General features: G+C 37.2%; 1 protein-coding gene across 1 annotated transcript in view; it reads left to right on the top strand.

Moving 5' to 3' along the window:
• The window catches only part of CD19 (CD19 molecule), a 114,044-nt gene that overhangs the window by 25,916 nt on the left and 67,056 nt on the right, over nucleotides 1-21,072 (top strand). Inside the window, exons 3-5 of the mRNA XM_053694402.1 lie at nucleotides 1,960-2,253; nucleotides 4,349-4,456; nucleotides 16,545-16,575. Of these exons, the coding sequence (XP_053550377.1) occupies nucleotides 1,960-2,253; nucleotides 4,349-4,456; nucleotides 16,545-16,575 (433 nt within the window). The remainder of the gene's footprint in view (nucleotides 1-1,959; nucleotides 2,254-4,348; nucleotides 4,457-16,544; nucleotides 16,576-21,072) is intronic.

The raw sequence follows: 21,072 nt of genomic DNA, 5'->3' as shown, positions 1-21,072 counted from the left end.
TTTTAACTCAATATTTATTCAGCTCACCAGAGTAAGTGCTCTGTGAACAGTTGCACTTCATCTACTATAAATCTGCAAGTTGGGGGGGAAAAAAACCCAGTAGCCAATCAGCATCAGCAGTGCTGAGTTTATGCATTGCTTTGCTGTGAACTCGTGAGATTTCACTTAAATCTCATGAGATTTCACATTAAACTGAATAGGAAAATTATATGACTGTTCCTGCGCATGCCAAATGCACACTCCTTTCTGGGACTAGTATTCTTTACAGTGGGGTGTGAATACTTTGGAAATTTTAAGGTACATATATTCCTTTTTTACAAAGAAATATATAGGTGATATTTTTTAGTCAGCTTTTTACAGCTATGCTGTATCACTTTCAAATGCTTCAACATTTGGGTATCATTTCCCTTTAAGAACTAAGCAGTGAATTCTATCCCTGTAAGATAAAAGAAACAAGAGAGGCGCCTGTGTGTACCAGTAGATAACCAAATGATAATTTTCAAAGAGACTTAATCAGGGTACTCACATTTGCAAAGAGCACTCAGACATTGCTATTGGAAACAGGCTGGATGTTTGACAGCAACCCAGCTCACTGATTGTAGAAACAAAATGACATCAAATCTGGAGAAGATGAGACAGTAATAAACCAAAAAGATATCAGTGTAGATTCTCATTCAGTATACTCACATTTGTGAAGAGCACTCAGACAGTGCTATTAGGCACAAACTGGATATTTAGCAGCAAAAAAGCTTACTGATATGATGGTAACACCGGCACTGTAACACAGGGACACAGGAACACAGGTACTCCAAAATATATAGAAGAGTCTCAAAGGATAGAGACTATCCTATGTACATTTTGTTCATTATACATTGGAACCGTGCCTTTCCTACCTACCTGTTACTCCTTAGGGAGTTATAGGCTGCATTTGTTGCAGTCTATTCTGCAGTTTTAGTTTATAGTCTCTATCCTTTGAGACACTTCTATATATTTTGGAGTACCTGTGTTCCTGTGTTCCTGTGTTCCAGTGCCTGTGTTACCATCATATCAATAAGCTGGTTTGCTGCTAAATATCCAGCTTGTACCTAATAGCACTGCTATTACAGTGAGTATACTGAATGAGAATCTACACTGATATCTTTTTGGTTTATTACTGGTACACACAGGCACCCTGTTTTGTATTATCTTCTCCAGATTTGATGTCATTTTGTTCCTACAATCAGTGAGCTGGGTTGCTGTCAAACATTCATCCTGTTTCCAATAGCACTGTCTGAGTGCTCTTTGCAAATGTGAGTACCCTGATTAGAGCTCTTTGAAAATTATCATTTGGTTATTTACTGGTACACACAGGCACCTCTCTTATTTCTTTCATCTTCCAGATTCTTTGACATCCACATGTGAGGAGAGTGCAGCATTACTGTATCATCGCCATCAGATCAAACCAACAATTGTCTTCACCTATCCTTGGCTGAACTACACAGATCTTATTGGACTTTGTTGCTTGTAAATGGTTTTGTCCATATATAGCATTGGAATATTATATGTATATGTCTATTGTACCTAGAATTGTGGGTGTTAACGATACTACCACTGGTACTCACATATAACTGTTTTTGTGTGTGTGTATAGTGTGCATGCACATTGGTGTGTGTATACTTGTGTGTATATATATATATATATATATATATATATATATATATATATATATATATATATATATATATATATATATGTATGTATGTATACACATATATAATTAATTTTTCACATAAATGTGTGTGTATATGTGTTGGTAGATGTTTTTGTGTTGATGTGTAGCGCTTACACACTCATTTATCATTTTCCTAATACACTTATTATAGTGCCCCCTATTTAGAGCTAGTTTATATTAGTCTATTCAACAATCAATTCTATCCCTGTGACAGAACCAACTTAACTCACTTGTCTCTTTATTTGCAGAGGCTTACAACTACACAAAGGACACTGACAATGTAGTGTTCATTTCCTGCCCCGATCCTCAAGACTGGACCAGCCTGTCCTGGATGAAAAATTTGGAAGTTATTATGACATTCAAGAGGGGGAGCACGGCAAATCGATTACACATGGGGTTGTATAAAGGGAAGTTGTACCTGTTTATACCCACTGTAACCACTGACGATGCTGGGATTTATATCTGCATCCAAGGAGATAATCAGACAACAAGAGTGATGCTGAATATTACTGGATATTTGGAATTGTCCCATAATAGGACAGGTGGGATACTTTGACTAAATACACAATGCTATGCTGGACCAAAACGCTATGCTGGACCAAACAAAATGCTCATAAATTGCATAAATAGCCAACAATTCATTAGTGTACACGCACACATTCTGCCTGCATGCACAGACACACAATCTATTATATCATGCATTAAGCACATTACCAATGGCACACATATCAAAATATGATAACAAAATATATTGGATGTCCCATTAGTACAGCATCATAAGAACCATTTTACACAATGGAAATATATTCCCATGCCTCGCAACATTTACATTTTGTACTGGCTTCTGGTGGAGTCTTGACAGCCCCTGGAGCAATGCTGAGTGGACCAGGGCAGAATTAGGGAGGTCTATGGCAGAATCAGGGTGGTCCATGGACACAGTCAATGTGCTCAATGGATGGGGAACAGGGTAGTCTACAAGCAGGGTCTATGTCGTCTATCAATGGGGTAATCGTGGTTCATTGACAGAGCCAATGTGATACAATGTGATACAGGGGGGGATTGGGTTTGTCAATGGGCGGAATAAGGATGGTCTTTGGAAGGAGTTAGGGTGGAGTCTATGGACTAAATCAGGGTATTCTATGTGTGGAGTCAGGAACGTCCATGGGAATTGGGAATCCATGATTGGGAAGTTCAGGCATGGCTGAGCATTTTTGGGATGCATAGCTGGTTACATTAAAAGAGGACAGAGGGACAGTATTTTTCCTGTGATGCTTATAAGTCACCTTGTACAATGACAAGCTAATAATATGGGCTCAATTACCAAGTCTACTCTTAGTTTACCAGAACGTATAGAACTTACTGTTCAGTAGTGTTGCTGGATTCTGAACTCACTTGGTTGTCCCCAGAGACACCCCCTACAATCCCATATTCTGAGACCAGTTATATGTCATATAAACCCACAGACAACAGTTATACACACTGCAGTAACAGCTATCATTACTAGTGATTAGCACCAGCTTCTAAGGAAGATACCTATATATGTATGTACATCAAAAGGAAGCTAGTCTATACTGGAAAATACTCAGAACTTAATAGCTTCTTCTGTTTATTCGGAATGTGATTGAGTTACCCCTGCTGTTAAATGGACATTAAACTCAAACTGAATCCCCCATAAAGCGCTATTTAATACTCCCACTCAAGCATTAACTGCGCTAGAAGTAAGCTTTTTGCATGCATCGAGTTGCGCGTGTATTATAAGTTGAAAGTATACTGATTTTGGACGTAAAAAGTTGAACTTAGTATAGCGCATGTGTGATAACCTGTTCCCCCATAGAAGTCAATGGAGCAAAAAAAAAAAAGTGCGCTAACCCGACATGAAATATTAATATTTTACATTCCCATATTCTTCACATAGCAGAATATGTTCTCTTTATTCATAAATACATACATATAATTTATTTATTTTGTGGTACAATATCTACTATATATATATATATATATATATATATATATATATATATATATATATATATATATATATATATATATATATATATATATATATATAGGTATAGACATATAAAGATATCTATACTGTGTATAGGGATATCTATTTATAAATACATAGAACATATTCTGCTATGTGCAGAACATTGGAATGTGAAATATTTACAGTAAATACACAATATAAGTTATATAACATTTTATTAAATATGAATAGTGCATAAATATATTTTTCACATGTTTTCATCTACTTAACTGTAAAGGGCTCCAATGCACATATATACTGTATGTATGTATATATATATATATATATATATATATATATATATATATATATATATACACACACATACATCTATAGACATGTATATGTATGTATCTCTATCTTAAAGTGCTTTGCTGTCCTTTTTTTTCTAACACCTGAGACCTCATATCTTTGAGCCCTTTTAACTTTTTTGCAATATTTTTTTTAATAATTTTATTAAACAGTGTGATTGTGATATAAAAATGAAAGTATTTTGCATAGGTTTTTTTACTACATCATTTAAATATCCCTTTATACGCCAATCTGTGTCAGTACCATACATACAACATTATTTATTCATTCAGCTTACTCTCTGTGCTTCTTAACAGGTTTTGAGATATTTCTGAACGATGGATACTGGATCATCAGTGCTGTTTCTCTGGGTTATTTGGCATTTTGCTCTACGATAATGGGATGCTACATGCACGTGAGACAGAGTGCGTTATATTTCTGTGTTTTAGAATTGTTATAATTTAAATTGCATATAGAAAAACATAATTTAAATTGCATAAAAAAATGTGAAATAACCAGCAGACAATCATAAGAAAGAAGGGATGGTGAGCCATAAGAAGGAGCGGGTAGACAATCATGACAAAGAAACTAGATATCTAAGAAAGATCATGTACACAATCCTGAGACATAAGAGATAGAAATCCATTAGGAAGGACAGGTGGCCAGTCATGAGAAAGAAAAGATAAATATCTATGAGAAAGAAGAGACAGGCAGTCATGAGAAAGGAGCTTTATATAGCCAGGAAAAAGAACAGGTAGAAGGTTATGAGGAAGAAGATATAGAGAATCATGAGAAAGAACAGGTAGACCATAATGTGGAACAGGGTAGATAGTTATGAGAAAGAAGAGATATATATCCAACAGAAAGAACATGAAGACCATTATGAGGCAGATCATCATTAGAAAACAGAGATAGATATCAAAGGAAAAAGAACAGTTAGACAGACGTAAGAAAGAATAGATATATATCTATGAGAAAAAACAAGTAATGGGTCATGAGGAAGAAGAGATAGATATCATTAAGAATGAACAGGTAGACCATTATAATTAAGAAAGGATATATATCAATGAGAAAGAACAGGTAGACAATCATGAGATAGAAAAGAGAGATACAGTATCTCACAAAAGTAAGTACACCCCTCATATTTTTGTAAATATTTTATTATATCTTTTCATGTGACAACACTGAAGAAATGACACTTTGCTACAATGTAAAGTAGTGAGTGTACAGCCTGTATAAAAGTGTAAATTTGATGTCCCCTCAAAATAACTCAACACACAGCCATTCATGTCTAAACCGTTGGCAACAAAAGTGAGTACATCCCTAAGTGGAAATGTCCAAACTGGGCCCAATTAGCCCTTTTCCCTCATGTGACTTGTTAGTGTTACAAGGTCTCAGGTGTGAATGGGGAGCAGGTGTGTTAAATTTGGTGTTATCACTCTCACATTCTCTCATACTGGTCACTGGAAGTTCAACATGGCACCTCATGGCAAAGAACTCTCTGAGGATCTGAAAATAAGAATTGTTGATCTACATAAAGATGGGCTAGGCTATAAGAAGATTGCCAAGACCCTGAAACTGAGCTGCAGCACGGTGCGCAAGACCATACAGTGGTTTCACAGGACAGGTTCCACTCAGAACAGGCCTCACCATGGTCGACCAAAGAAGTTGAGTGCACATGCTCAGCGTCATATCCAGAGGTTGTCTTTGTGAAAAGGATGTATGAGTGCTGCCAGCATTGCTGCAGAGGTTGAAGGGGTGGGGGGTCAGCCTGTCAGTGCTCAGACCATACGCCGCACACTGCATCAAATTGGTCTGCATGGCTGTTGTCCCAGAAGGAAGCCTCTTCTAAAGATAATGCACAAGAAAGCCTGCAAACAGTTTGCTGAAGACAAGCAGACTAAGGACATGGATTACTGGAACCATATCCTGTGGTCCAATGAGACCAAGATAAACTTATTTGGTTCAGATAGTGTCAAGCGTGTGTGGCGGCAACCAGGTGAGGAGTACAAAGACAAGTGTATCTTGCCTACAGTCAAGCATGGTGGTGGGAGTGTCATGGTCTGGGCCTGCATGAGTGCTGCCGGCACTGGGGAGCTACAGTTCATTGAGGGAACCATGAATGCCAACATATACTGTGACATACTGAAGCAGAGCTTGATCCCCTCCCTTCGGAGACTGGGCCGCACCATCATGAGATAGAAAGGATAGATATCAACGAGAAAGAATGGGTAAACCATTATGAGAAAGGAAGGATAGATATTAATTAGAAAGAACAGGTAGACCATTATGAGAAAGAAGAGAAAAATAGCAATGAGAAAGAACAGATAGACCATCATGAGATGGAAAGGATAATTATCAATGAGAAAGAACAGGTAAACCATTGTGAGAAAGAAAGGATAGATATCATTAGATATAATAGATATACCATTATGAGAAGGAAGAGATAGATATCATTAGATAGACTAGGTAGACCATCATGAGAAAACAAAATAGATAAAGAGCAATGAGAATATTATATTCAATAGAAGGAAGAGATGGAAAGTCATGAAAATAATGAGATAGACCCTCATAACAAGGAATAGTTAAACAGTCATGAGAAAGAAGATACAGACTGCTATAGAAATAATCATAAGAAAGAGGTGATAGATAGAAGTAAATGGTATAAGTTTATGTGATCATAGTAGTATCACACGCACTAAAGTCATTTGTGTTGGATAGCGCAGATGCTGAAAGCTGTATTAGCACAACACTTCGTCTCAGCTAACGAATTTCTGTTATGGTGAACATTAAAATTGCGAATAATTAAACCACAGTTGCTTTATTAGAACAAAGGTTAACACAAAACAGTGTAAATAGGGGCGCTATCACTTTAAAATTGTGCAATTCTGCACAAGTAAAGACTCAGATGCTTGGTGTGAATAGATACTCAAAGTGTCTTTTAAACACAATAAAGTGTAAAAAGGGGCACTATCACTTTAAGATTAGCCAATCTGCAATGACTGGGGAAACAAATAATTGATATAAATTGCTACTCAGAATTGCAATAAGTGATATGTAGCTATGTAATGTGTAAATACAAATTACAATAATGCATATATAAAATATAACCTATAGATATACTTCAAGGTGCAAAAATTAGAAAAAAGGATTATATATTTGTAAATAAAAGTCCAATTAAAATGTGTGTTTTTGGAAACACACACAGAGTTTATCAGGCTGCTCTCCTCAGGGTAATGGCCGTCCACTTCAAAACAGATCTATAGAAAAGGGAGAAGGCGTCAACATAGCGTGATTCTGCAAATATATGCTAGATATACAATTTTGAATCAAATATACTAACATGTATTCAAGCACTGTAATGTAGTGCAAACTAAGCAGACTGGATCCTCTGAGTTGTCCAGTGAACTCTCTCCAGGTATATATGACAGGAACAACTGCAAGGATTGTGTTTCTCTCTGCTGTGTGCTCTATAAATATAAGAGACAATCCCCACATAGCATAATACTGTATGAATAAAAATATTTTGCCAATAGGAGGATAAATTACACTCACTTGTGGTCTAGCACTGTAATGTAGTGTAGACTAGGCAGGCCAGAGCCTCTGAGCTGCCTGGCAAGCTCTCGTCCACGATCAAGTGAAACCAGGTGTATGGTGTATCTTTCAGCTTGCTTGCAGAGTTCAGGGTGTGGTTAACAACCACAAAAAAAAGGTTTGTTATTGTGAATAAAAAAAGTGGATCATAAATAGCAAGTAACTTTGGAAAACTTAAAAACAAGTGTTTATTAAACGCATAGATAAAATACAGTGACGCGTTTCTCAGTAATGTTACTGTTTCCTCAGGCTGATAAAAATGGTAATTACTTGCTACATTATATACACATAGCTGACCAATCGGAGAGCCAGAAAGATACACACACCCTTACTAGTCACATGACTTAGTAATAGGGATAGGTGTAACATGATAGTTTCATGCAGCATACAAACTATATATCTCTTATTTGTTTAAAATTGTTTTGGTGCATGTTGAAACTAAAAATACATTAGTTTAGAAATTGACTAAACTAATGGAGACCATATTGTCTTATCTAAAATATATATTTGTATATATATATACACACAACCTATTGCACATGTCTGACACACATCTGCAGGTACAAACTAAATGATAATAGTTGGCGTTATTTTCACTTATTATATAATAAAATAAAGTGAAGTACCGTGTTGCAATTCCTTGTACAGATGTATATTGAATTATATTGTATAAGCTATTATGAAACATTCAACGCTATTGAGCGTAACATCAAACTGTCAGCAGATCACTTTTTTGATCAGTATTGTGTAATTCTAATCTACTATCAAATATATGTGAAAATGGTTGTTGCTACGTGCACTACATTTGAGTGTCTTAAACTAATCAGGCAAGATAAATGTGCACTTATTCTATGATTTATAACACATTTATCTAAATGATTTGCTGCAACTGTGCACTTATCCTGTGATTTTTAACACATTTATCTTGCCTGATTAGTTTAAGACACTCAAATGTAGTGCACGTAGCAACAACCATCTCAACAATACTATGATAAGAACACTAACTAACTCTCGGCTAGATTATGGGTTTTGCGTTATGAGTCTAATGCTGCTTTTTCCCTACCGCCGGTATTACGAGTCTTGTAGATACAGCTGTACCGCACACTTTTTTGGCCGTCACGTAACGTAACTACCGCTCCTTTCAAAAAGACCTTTTTCAATGGGACTTCCACAGCGCCAGTATTACGAGTTTGCCTGTCCGGCCAAAAAGTGAGCGGTACAGCCTATAACTACAAGATCCGTACCGTCATCTGAAAGTCAGTAGTTATGGGTTTTATCAGCCAATAGAATGCGAGCTCAATCCTATTGGCTGATTGGATCAGCCAATAGGATTAAAGCTCAATCCTATTGGCTGATTACATCAACCAATAGGATTTTTTACCCTTTAATTCCAATTGGCTGATAGAATTCTATCAGCCAATCGGAATTCAAGGGACACCATCTTGGATGACATCATTTAAAGGAAACTTCATTCTTCAATAGCCAGCAAAAGAAGAGGATGCTCTGCGCCGGATGTCTTGAAGATGGAGCCGCTCCGCGTTGGAACGATGAAGATAGAAGATGCCGTCTGGATGAAGACTTCTGCCCGCCTGGAGGATGACTTCTTGCAGCTTGGATGAAGACTTCTCCCGGCTGGATGAGGATGGATGTCCGGTCTTCAAAAACTGTAAGTGGATCTTCGGGGGTTAGTGTTAGTTTTTTTTTAAGGATTTATTGGGTGGGTTTTATTTTTAGATTAGGGACTTTAGGCAATGTAAAAGAGCTAAAGGGGTTTTACTGTTGGGGGGTTGTTTGTATTTTTTTTTTACAGGTAAATGAGCTGATTTCTTTGGGGCCATGCCCCGCAAAAGGTCCATTTAAGGGCCATTGGCAGTTTAGTGTAGGCTAGGGGGGGAAGGGTTGGGGGGGGGTTATTTTGATAGGGCCATTAGATTAGGTGTAATTAGTTTAAATATTTGATCATTTCTTTTTTATTTTGTGTAATTTAGTGTTTATTATTTTTTGTAATTTAGATAAATGTTTTTTTTGTAATTTAATTTATTTCATTTTAGTGTAATGGTAGGTTTTAGTGTAACACAGGTTAGGTTTTATTTTACAGGTAAGTTTGTATTTATTTTAGCTAGGTAGCTAGTAAATAGTTAATAACTATTTACTAACTAGTCTACCTAGTTAAAATAAATACAACCTTAGCTGTGAAATTAAAATAAAACATAAGATAGATACAATGTAACTATTAGTTATATTGTAGCTAGCTTAGGTTTTATTTTACAGGTAAGTATTTATTTAGTTTTAAATAGGGATTATTTAGGTATTAATGGTAATTTTTATTTGGAATTATTTTAATTATGTTAAAGTTAGTGGGTGTTAGGGTTAGACTTAGGGTTAAGTTTAGGGGTTAATAACTTTAGTATAGTGGCGGCGACATTGGGGGCAGCAGATTAGGGGTTAATAAGTGTAGTTAGGTGGCAGCGATTTTGGGGGCAGCAGATATGGGGTTAATAATAGTAATGTAGGTTGTGGCGATGTTAGGGACAGCATATTAGGGGTTAGTAAATGTATGTAGGTGGCGACGACATTGGGGGCAGCAGCTTAGGGGTTAATAAGTGTAGGTAGGTGTTGGCGATGTCGGGGACGGCAGATTAGGGGTTAATAAGTGTAATATAGGTGGCGGCGATGTCGGGGGCATCAAATATGGGGTGTTTAGACTCGGGGTTTATGTTAGGGTATTAGGTTTAAACATAAATTTTCTTTCCCCATAGGAATCAATGGGGCTGCGTTACGGAGCTTTACGCTCCATTATTGCAGGTGTTAGGCTTTTTTTTAGCCGGCTCTCCCCACTGATGTCTATTAGGAAATCGTGCACAAGCACGTCAAAACAGCTCAAAGCAGCGCTGGTATTTGTGTGCGGTATGGAGCTCAACGCTGCCATATTGCCCACAAACGCCGGTTTTTGGAATTCCTGTAATAGCAGCGCAAGTTAGTACCGAGCCAGCCATAACGCAAAACTCGTAATCTAGCTGTCTATAATTTAGCACTTCACCATGTTTGATAGTAGATTAGAATTACACAGTACTGATCAAAAAAGTGATCTGCTGTCTGCTAACAGTTTGATGTTACCCTCAATAGCGTTGAATGATTCATAATAGCTTATACAATATAATTCAATATACATCTGGACAAGGAATTGCAACACAGCCACTTTACTTCACTTTATTTTATTATATAATAAGTGAAAATAAAGCCAACTATTATCATTTAGTTTGTACCTGCAGATGTGTGTCAGACATGTGCAATAGGTTGTGTGTGTATATATACAAATATATATTTTAGATAAGACAATATGGTCTCCATTAGTTTAGTCAATTTCTAAACTAATGTATTTTTAGTTTCAACATGCACCAAAACAATTTTAAACAAATAAGAGATATATAGTTTGTATGCTGCATGAAACTGTCATGTTACACCTATCCCTATTACTAAGTCATGTGACTAGTAAGGGTGTGTGTATTTTTCTGGCTCTCCGATTGGTCAGCCATGTGTATATAATGTAGCAATTAATTACCATTTTTATCAGCCTGAGGAAACAGTAACATTACTGAGAAACGCGTCGTTGTATTTTATCTATGTGTTTAATAAACACTTGTTTTTAAGTTTTCCAAAGTTACTTGCTATTTATGATCCACTTTTTTTATTCACAATAACAAACCTTTTTTGTGGTTGTTAACCACACCCTGAACTCTGCAAGCAAGCTGAAAGATACACCATACACCTGGTTTCACTTGATCGTGGAGGAGAGCTTGACAGACAGCTCAGAGGCTCTGACATGCCTAGTCTGCACTACATTACAGTGCTAGACCACAAGTGAGTGTAATTTATCCAACTATTAGCAAAATATTTTTATTCATACAGTATTATGCTATGTGGGGATTGTCTCTTATATTTATAGTGCACACATCAGAGTGAAACACACTCCTTTGCAGTTGTTCCTGTCATATATACCTGGAGAGAGTTTACCGGACAACTCAGAGGATCCGGTCTGCTTAGTTTGCACTACATTACAGTGCTTGAATACATGTGAGTGTATTTGATTCAAAATTGTATATCTAGCATATATTTGCAGGATCACGCTATATTGGCGCCTTCTCTCTTTTCTATAGATTTATTATAACAGCATTTTCTGGTGTATTAGGAAGTATGACAACAAGCACAAATAGTTAATACCAGGTTTTCCAATGCATTTATTTTTGCACATTTACTATTTGGTCACACAAGAGCAGGGCCTGTCATTCACCCCAGACAGTCTCACAACCTCTTCTTCTTAGCTTGTGGTTAGCAGACTTGCCTGCTTGATAACTGGAGACCATTGTGTGTACAATTAACTCTTTCCTTATCATTTTATCTCAGTATAAGATTCTCTATTTTATTATTTTAATGAATGAAGAAGTTATTGTGTTTATTAAAGAGATATCCAAGTGTAAAAGTAAAATACTCTATTTCCCAATTTCCATTTTTGTTAAACACATTGGGCTAGATTACAAGTGGCGTGCTATAGGTTAGTGCGGGACACAATAAACAATATTGCAACTGCGCTAACTAGCACACATATTACAAGTTGAATGTAAACGGTTGTGCTTGAGTACAAACAGAAGTTGTGCTCAACTGATTAGGGGGCATGAAAAGCTAGCGTAAAGTGTAAGTGTTAAACAAAATGTTCACCAAACAAATCAAAAACACATTAAAATAAACTATTACATTTATATATACACTTTCAGATAAACAATTTCAAATAAATATTAATACAATTTTTTTTTACAAGGGTTAAATAGATATAGTCTATGGCAAGGTATTTGACTGTAAATATGTGTAAGTGTGTGTATACATATATATATATATATATATATATATATATGTGTGTGTGTGTATGTATGTATTTATGTGTACATATACATATATATATACATATATATATATATATATATATATATATATATATATATATATATATATATATATATACATGTATACACATATAAACACATATATACACACCTTTTTGAGCTGGTTAAATACCTTTAAACATAAAATATCATTGTTATTTAATTTTTATATTTTTTGTTTTTGATCTTGTTTTGAATAGAAATACTTTACATTTCAATGTTCTTCACATAGAAGAAAATGTTCTTTTTTATTTTTATATATGATTAAGGCCACAAGCCGAAACATGTTAGACCATTTTTCACTGAGCTTTTTTCTATTTTAAGCTGTATCATTAAAATTTTGGATTTTATAAAGAAGATTTGTGCCGACTTCTTTTCATCTACTTTATATATATATATACCATTAATTGAAATATAAAGAACATTTTTTCCTAAGTTAAGAACATTGGAATGTAAAGTAGTCATAACTATCATCAGGTTTAGTGCTGTTAATGTGGTGTTGGGTTAGCGTGCAAGTGATAAGTGTTAGTTGTTGTTTTTAACAGCGTGCCCAATTGAAGTTTATGGGAGAAGAAGTTAAAGTGATGGTAAACGATGCTAACACTACTTTACAAAAATCAATACCTTTGAGTTTATGCATTATTATTTGTTTTAAAAAGTGAGTTATAAAAGAAATAATGACCATTTAATTACCTGTCACTCAAATTTCATTCCTCCGCCTTTTGTGAGGTATCGTGCTTCAGCGATGTGACGTGCACAGTGGGTTGTACTGCACTGCACTGCACGTCATTATAGGGTGTTGCTAATTGAGTTGATTGACAGCGCGCTTGAGGAGAAACTAATCATATTGGATACTTAAATCGCTTGTCAGAGACGATTCTGCACATGCGTTTATCAAGCTATGTACTATTACATAGCTTTAGGGCTGTCAATTGACACACGATTTGATTGGTGGTAAAAGGAAAGCCGAAAAATATATATATATATATACTGTCGAGTAGGGCCAGAGTGCGAATGGTACTTACAATATGCAACAGAGCAATATTGTAAGTAATAGAAGCTAAATAGTAAAGGGAAAAAAAAGGAAAATATTGTTTTTATATAATCTTCTTTCATTTGCAACTTAGTAGTTTGGCAGTGTTTATCATCACTTTAAGATGGTTGCGATACCCAAGTCTTGAAGTTAGTGTGCATCGGGTTTCGCTCACACGCAATATTTTTTCTGATGAATTGGAATAGAGAGGGGTCTGAATAACACGTTAATGTTGCACCAAAGACTGCAAATTGTGTTCTATGACATGATGCCTACCTATGTATATACTTTTGTAATATTTTATTACAAATCAATGAACCCTGGTTGTCTATAACCCATCCTTGTGTCCCTGGCCTACAATTGTAAAAAATATATGAGGAAAATAGGACTAATATTGTTGGTGTCTGGGGTTCGGGGGCAGCAGATTTCCCAGTACAAATCGGGAAACAAAAACTAAATACACCACTTACGTTTTTTTATTTAACGATAGCTTATTATACCATATCTATTATTATTTTATTATTATACTTTATTTATAAAGTTCCATCATATTCCGCAGCGCTGTCCATGGATACCGATCATTTAAATAAAACAATAATATAAAACTTCTAAGACACAGTGACAGGACAAAATTTACAAACACATACAGGAGGAATTGAGGGCCCTATTCCCGTGGGAACTTACAATCTAGAAGGGTAGGGGGTTGAGAAACAGGAGGTGAGGACTGCAAGATTGAAAAAGATGTTAATGCAGAGTTAGAGGAGGGAAATGTTGTTAGGTAAGAGAAATATTATTGAGTTGGGTGGTAGGCTTCTCTGAACAGAAAAGTCTTCAGAGAGCATTTAAAGGAAGAAAGATTTGGGCAAAGCCTGACAGCACGAGGGAGAGTGTTCCAGAGGGTAGGTGCTGCACGACAGAAGTCCTGCCAGTCTAGCATGGGAAGAGGTGATAGTCGCAGAAACAAGGAGAAGGTCATTGTTGGATCTTAGTGGGCGGCTAGAGTATACTTGTTGATTAGAGAGGATAGGTAGAAGGGAGCGCTGTTGGTGAGCGCTTTGTTTGCAAGGGTGAGAATTTTGAATTTAATTCTGCTGTGTATGGGGAGCCAATGAAGGGACTCACAGAGAGGTGCAGCAGATAAAGAGCGACGGGAAAGGTGGATCAGCCTGGCAGAGGTATTTAGGATGGAATGAAGAGGGGAGAGGCGGGAAAGAGGAAGGCCAGTAAGTAGGTTATTGCAGTAGTCAAGTCGGGAAATAACAAGGGAGTGGATTATTTGCACAGAAAAGGTAGAATCTTCGAAATGTTGCGTAGATGGTTGCAGCAGGAAAGCGATTGGATATGGGGCGAAGGATAGATTTGAGTCAAGTGTAACACCTATGCAAACATCTATACGAGTAGACTAGAACAAGAGCCGGCTCATCCATTAGGCAAATCTAGATGGTTGTCTATGGCATAAAACTCTTAGAAGCACATTCCAACCTTTTATACTGTGGCATCTTTAGAAATATATTATTGAGGGGGCACTGCCCAGAGGCCCACCAGTGTTTTGTGATGGGAGCGGCAGGGCCTGGCATTCTGTGGGCGGGACTGGGAATTCTTTTTGAGGGCCTGGTGATTCATGGGCAGGTTTGGATGATCTGAGGAAAGCAATGACTACAGTTGAGGGTACATGAGGAGCCAGTAATTATTCTGGGGGGCTAGTGCCCCCCTGGCCCTCCCCTGGTGATTCCACTGCTTGTATACATGTGAAGATGTAAATAGATTGTATTAGGCCTTACTTACATTTGCTTGCCTGCCAGTCTGTTGCTTTTGTCTTTATTGTTCAGGCCAATGAAAAACTGTAATGACAGCTCCTGCACAAGAAACAGACCTACTGAGGGTGATCAATATATACGCAAATGGATGTTACAGAACACAATATTAAGTCTTGTCTAGGGCACATAAAACCCTTTAGCAGGCCCTGAATAGAACGTACCCCTTTGTTTACTTATATTTTAGTTTGCTCTGCTAGAAGAGAAGTCTCTTAAATTGAGAGTGATAAAGCTCTGAATAATACATTAGAGTTTGGATGTTTCTGCCAAGATAAAAAAATAAAACAAAATAAAACTGCACTATATCACTATAGAATTGTAATTTTTCTTAACCATTTTCCCACTGTGGGTGCTCATCTGCCCATATCACTTACCTCTTAACATTTGTTGCTTGGTATTAGGAACTCAGGGGCCCATCGCCGTTTTGTGGTCAGACTGTGTTGGAAGGGGTGGGGCTGCAGGTGATGAGGGGGTGGGATTGTGGGGGTGTCAGGGTGGTTTGTAGGCATATCTGGATATCTCATAATTAGGGACTGCCCCTCTCTTATAGGGATAGCTGGGAGGTCTGATAATTTTGTGGGGCGCACCAGCAGTGATTTTTTACCATTATTTACAAGCTGCTAAAGAAACATTACTATTAGCAATTTATGGGAGTTAAAGGGACATGAAACACAAATATTTTCTTTTAGGATTCAGATAGAAACTACAATTTAAAACAACTTTCCATTTTACTTCTATTATCAAATTTGTTTCATTCTCTCGGTATCCTTTGCTGAAAGAGCAGCAATGCACTACTGGGAGCTAGCTGGAGGCCAATGACAAGAGGCATTTTTGTGCATCCACCAATCAGTAGCTTCTGAGTCTACCTAGGTATACTTTTCAACAAAGGATACAAGGAGAATGAAATAAATGAGATATAAAAAAAAATGTGGAAAGTTATTTAAAATAATATGCTCTATCTAAACCATGAAAGAAAAAATGTGGGTTTCATGTCCCTTTAAACTTTTTACTTTTTTGTCCATTTATAGTTCTATAGCTTATCTTTTTCTAAACTAACGTCTGTATTTGATGATAATATACATCAACTTTAGTTTCAATATTGAGTGTAAATCTGTGATCTTTCTACCTGTTACAGAACTGAGGACAAGGAGAGAGGCAAAAAACAGGTATGTATGTTATACAATCATTTATCTCTAAACCCCCCACATTCACCTGTAAGGACAAAGGAAGTGTTCGGATACATTCTCTGGATCTATAGGGGCAAAATCAGTCTCTTATAGGGGCCAGAATGAATGTTCATCAACCTCTTAGAAACCTTAAATGAACATAGATTTAAAGAGATATTAAACATTTTTTGAGATGGTAATATAAATTATATATATACTGTATATATGTATATATGTGTATATATATATATATATATAATCTACAATATACTTTCATGATTTATTTTGTCCCCTTTTCCTGTAATTCTTTTCTGAAATTGTGAACTTTTCAGTTCCTTTTAGAAATGGAAGTGCAGAACACATATTCCACAGAGCCATTGGCTGTACACTCTAGTGATCTAATTATATTATAAAGTATATTTGTCCGATGCAGTCATGTGCAGTAGAGATTGCACGAGGACAAACATACTTGGCCTTAACCACAGGCGCGAGATAGCTTCAGGAAGTTCCAGCACTCTCAGCTGTTAAGTTACAGCCGAGAGCTGGAGCTCCTGAAGCTCCAGACATATGCGGCATATGGAGCCAGAGCGCGATCGATGCTCCGCCTCCATATGAGGGCAGATGCCTGATAGTTACAGACACTGTGTGTGTCACCGTCTGTAACGATCTCCTGCTGGTGCTGGCAGGAGGTGTGGGCGGGAGGCGGGTAGGCGGCTCAGCAGTGGAGGGGGAGGGAAGGGGAGGAAGTGGGAGGGACCTACACTACAGAAACAGGGAACAGGGAGGGATGGGGCAGCTACACTGCAGAAAAGGGGTTTTGGGGGTGGAGGGGAATAAATGGTGATAGTGGGAGGGGGGAGGTGGTGGGACCACTACACTACATAAAAAAATAATTAAAATAAAAAATAATAATATAAAAGGGAGTTTATAGGTACTGGCAGACAGCTACCTAAGATGGTGGCAATAGTTAGAGGGTGTATGGTTAGAGAGCTGTTTGAGGGGGGATCAGGGAGGATGGAGGGTAAGGGGGATCCTACACTGCAGAAAAATAAAGAGATAGAGGGATATAGATAGAGGGATCGAGATAGAGGGATATGGAAAGATGGATAGGGATAGAGATAGAGGGTTATAGGGATAGAGGGTTATAACTTATAGGGATAGAGGGATAGGGATAGAGGGATAGAGATAGAGGGATAGAGATAGAGGGATAGAGATAGAGGGTTATAGGGATAGAGGGATAGGGATAGAGGGATAGATGGATAGAGGGATAGAGATAGATAAATAGAGGGATAGATGGATAGAGATAGAGGGATAGGGATAGAGTGATAGCGATAGAGGGATAAAGGGTTAGGGATAGAGATAGATGGATAGAGGGATAGATGGATAGAGGGATAAAGGGATAAAGATAGAGGGATAGATGGATAGAGGGATAGGGGTAGAGGGATAGGGATAGAGGGATATAGATAGAGCGATAGATAAATAGAGGGATATGGATAGAGGAATATAGGGATAGGTATATTTCTTTCCTTAAACATTTTGGCCCGTGTACATGGGCTTTAACACTAGTTTTGTCAATAGACAACTAATTTAACTTTAAAAAATGCATCTACATGTAATTCTCAGACTAATTTTTTCTTTGAATGCATCATTCTGTCTAGCATTTATTTAGTGTTTAATGTCCTTTTAAGAAATCTTAAAAGCACAATAAAATACTTTGAAGTGTTAGAGTATATTTCCTGCTAAACATACAGGGCCAGTTTACAAGTGACACGCTTTTTAGCTCTTTCGTTTGCATGCAAACACAGATAGAAGTAAATTTTTAACATGTAAGTAAATTTTTTGTGCACATACAAAGCCTGATGCATGCTAGCTTCAGAACGGATATTGCGACCGTGCTAACACATTCGCCCCACAGAATTCAATGGAGCATGTTATAAAGAAACCTAACACTTAGCACTACCATGCCAACCCAACACTGCATTAATCCTACAGCACTAAGCTCTATGGTTGTTATGCATATTTTACATTCCAATGTTCTTCACATAGTAGAAAGTTATTTGTATTTTGAAATAAATATTCCTATACTGTATATATATGATTAATTTTAGACAATATATATTTATACATATATATAATATATATATATATATATATATATATATATATATATATATATATATATATATATATATATACATACATACAGGTATAGATATACAGATATATATAGAAATATATATTTAAAAATCATGTCCGACAGACATCGCTGAATACGGACAGCATACGCTCTCTGCATTCAGCATTGCACAAGCAGTTCTGGTGCAATGCCGCCCCCTGCAGATTCGCAGTCAATCGGCTGCTAGCAGGGCGTGTCAATCAACCCGATCGTATCTGATCAGGTTGATTGCTGTCCGCAGCCTCAGAGCAGGCGGACATGTTATGGAGCAGCGGTCTTTCGACCTCTGCTTCATAACTTCTATTTTCTTCTGTTTCTGGTGAGTCTGCAGGCTCGCCGGAAACAAGGGGCATCAAGCTCCGTTCGGAGCTTGATAATTCGGCCCCTATATATTATGTGAAGAACATTGGAATGTAAAATAGTTTCAGTGCATGCACAGTAAAACACATTTTTAAATATTAAAATTCAATAAAAAGGATGTTTCATGTTTTAAGGTATTTGAGTGGAAAGGGCTCCAAAGTTTAAATATACAGTATATATGTGTATATGTGTTCATATGTATGTGTATATATGTATTTATATACATATACACTTATATAAATACATAAATTCACATATATATATATATATATATATATATATACACATACACATATTTAGACACATATATATACTGTGTATATATATATATATATACATACATACACAGTGTCTCACAAAAGTGAGTACACCCCTCACATTTTTGTAAATATTTTATTATATCTTTTCATGTGACAACACTGAAGAAATGACACTTTGCTACAATGTAAAGTAGTGAGTGTACAGCCTGTATAACAGTGTAAATTTGCTGTCCCCCTCAAAATAACTCAACACACAGTCATTAATGTCTAAACCGTTGGCAACAAAAGTGAGTACACCCCTAAGTAGCAATGTCCAAATTGGGCCCAATTAGCCATTTTCCCTCCCCAGTGTCATGTGACTCATTAGTGTTACAAGGTCTGAGGTGTGAATGGGGAGCAGGTGTGTTAAATTTGGTGTTATCGTTCTCACATTCTCACATACTGGTCACTGGAAGTTCAACATGGCACAAAATGGCAAAGAACTCTCTGAGGATCTGGAGAAAAAAAATTGTTGCTCTATATAAAGATGGCCTAGGCTATAAGAAGATTGCCAAGACCCTGAAACTGAGCTGCAGCACGGTGGGCAAGACCATACAACGGTTTCACAGCACAGGTTCTACTAAGAACAGGCCTCACCATGGTCGACCAAAGAAGTTGAGTGCACGTGTTGAGCGTCATATCCAGAGGTTGTCTTTGGGAAAAAGATGTATGAGTGCTGCCAGTATTGCTGCAGAGTTTGAAGGGGTGGGGAGATCAGCCTGTCAGTGCTCAGACTATACGCCGCACACTGCATCAAATTGGTCTGCATGGCTGTCGTCCCAGAAGGAAGCCTCTTCTAAAGATGATGCACAAGAAAGCCTGCAAACAGTTTGCTGAAGACAAGCAGACTAAGGACATGGATTACTGGAACCATGTCCTGTGGTCCGATGAGACCAAGATAAATTTATTTGGTTCAGATGGTGTCAAGCGTACATGGTGGCAACCAGGTGAGGAGTACAAAAACAAGTGTGTCTTGCCTACAGCCAAGCATGGTGGTGGGAGTGCTATGGTCTAGGCCTGCATGAGTGCTGCCGGCACTGGGGAGCTACAGTTCATTGAGGGAACCATGAATGCCAACATGTACTGTGACATACTGAAGCAGAGCATGATCCCCTTTCTTCGGAGACTGGGCAGCAGGGCAGTATTTCAACATGATAACAACACCAAACACACCTCTCTAATATCTACCAGCTCTGTGATGTTGTTCATGGACGGAGTGGAAGAGGACTCCAGTGGCAACCTGTGAAGCTCTGGTAAATGCCATGCCCAAGAGGGTTAAGGCAGTGCTGGAAAATAATGGTGGCCACACAAAATATTAAAACTTGGGGCCCAATTTGGACATTTCCACTTAGGGGTGTACTCACTTTTGTTGCCAACGGTTTAGACATTAAAGGGACATTAAACCCAAACATTTCCTTTCATGATTCAGATAGATTATACATTTTTTAAACAACTTTCCAATTTACTTCTCTAATCAATTTTGCTTTATTTGCTTGGTATCTTTTATTGAAGAAGCAGCAATGCACTCCTGGGAGAAAGCTGAACACATTTGTAAGCCAATTAAAATGGGCATACAAGTTCATCCACCTATCAGCAGCTAGCTCCAAGCTCCTGAGCCTATCTAGATATGCTTTTCAACAAATCATTTCAAAGGAATAAAGC

Source organism: Bombina bombina, chromosome 11 (genome assembly GCF_027579735.1).
Source record: "Bombina bombina isolate aBomBom1 chromosome 11, aBomBom1.pri, whole genome shotgun sequence".
NCBI lineage: Eukaryota > Metazoa > Chordata > Amphibia > Anura > Bombinatoridae > Bombina > Bombina bombina.
The sequence above is the reverse complement of the archived record's forward strand: the minus strand, read 5'-3'. Positions and strand labels throughout refer to the sequence as shown.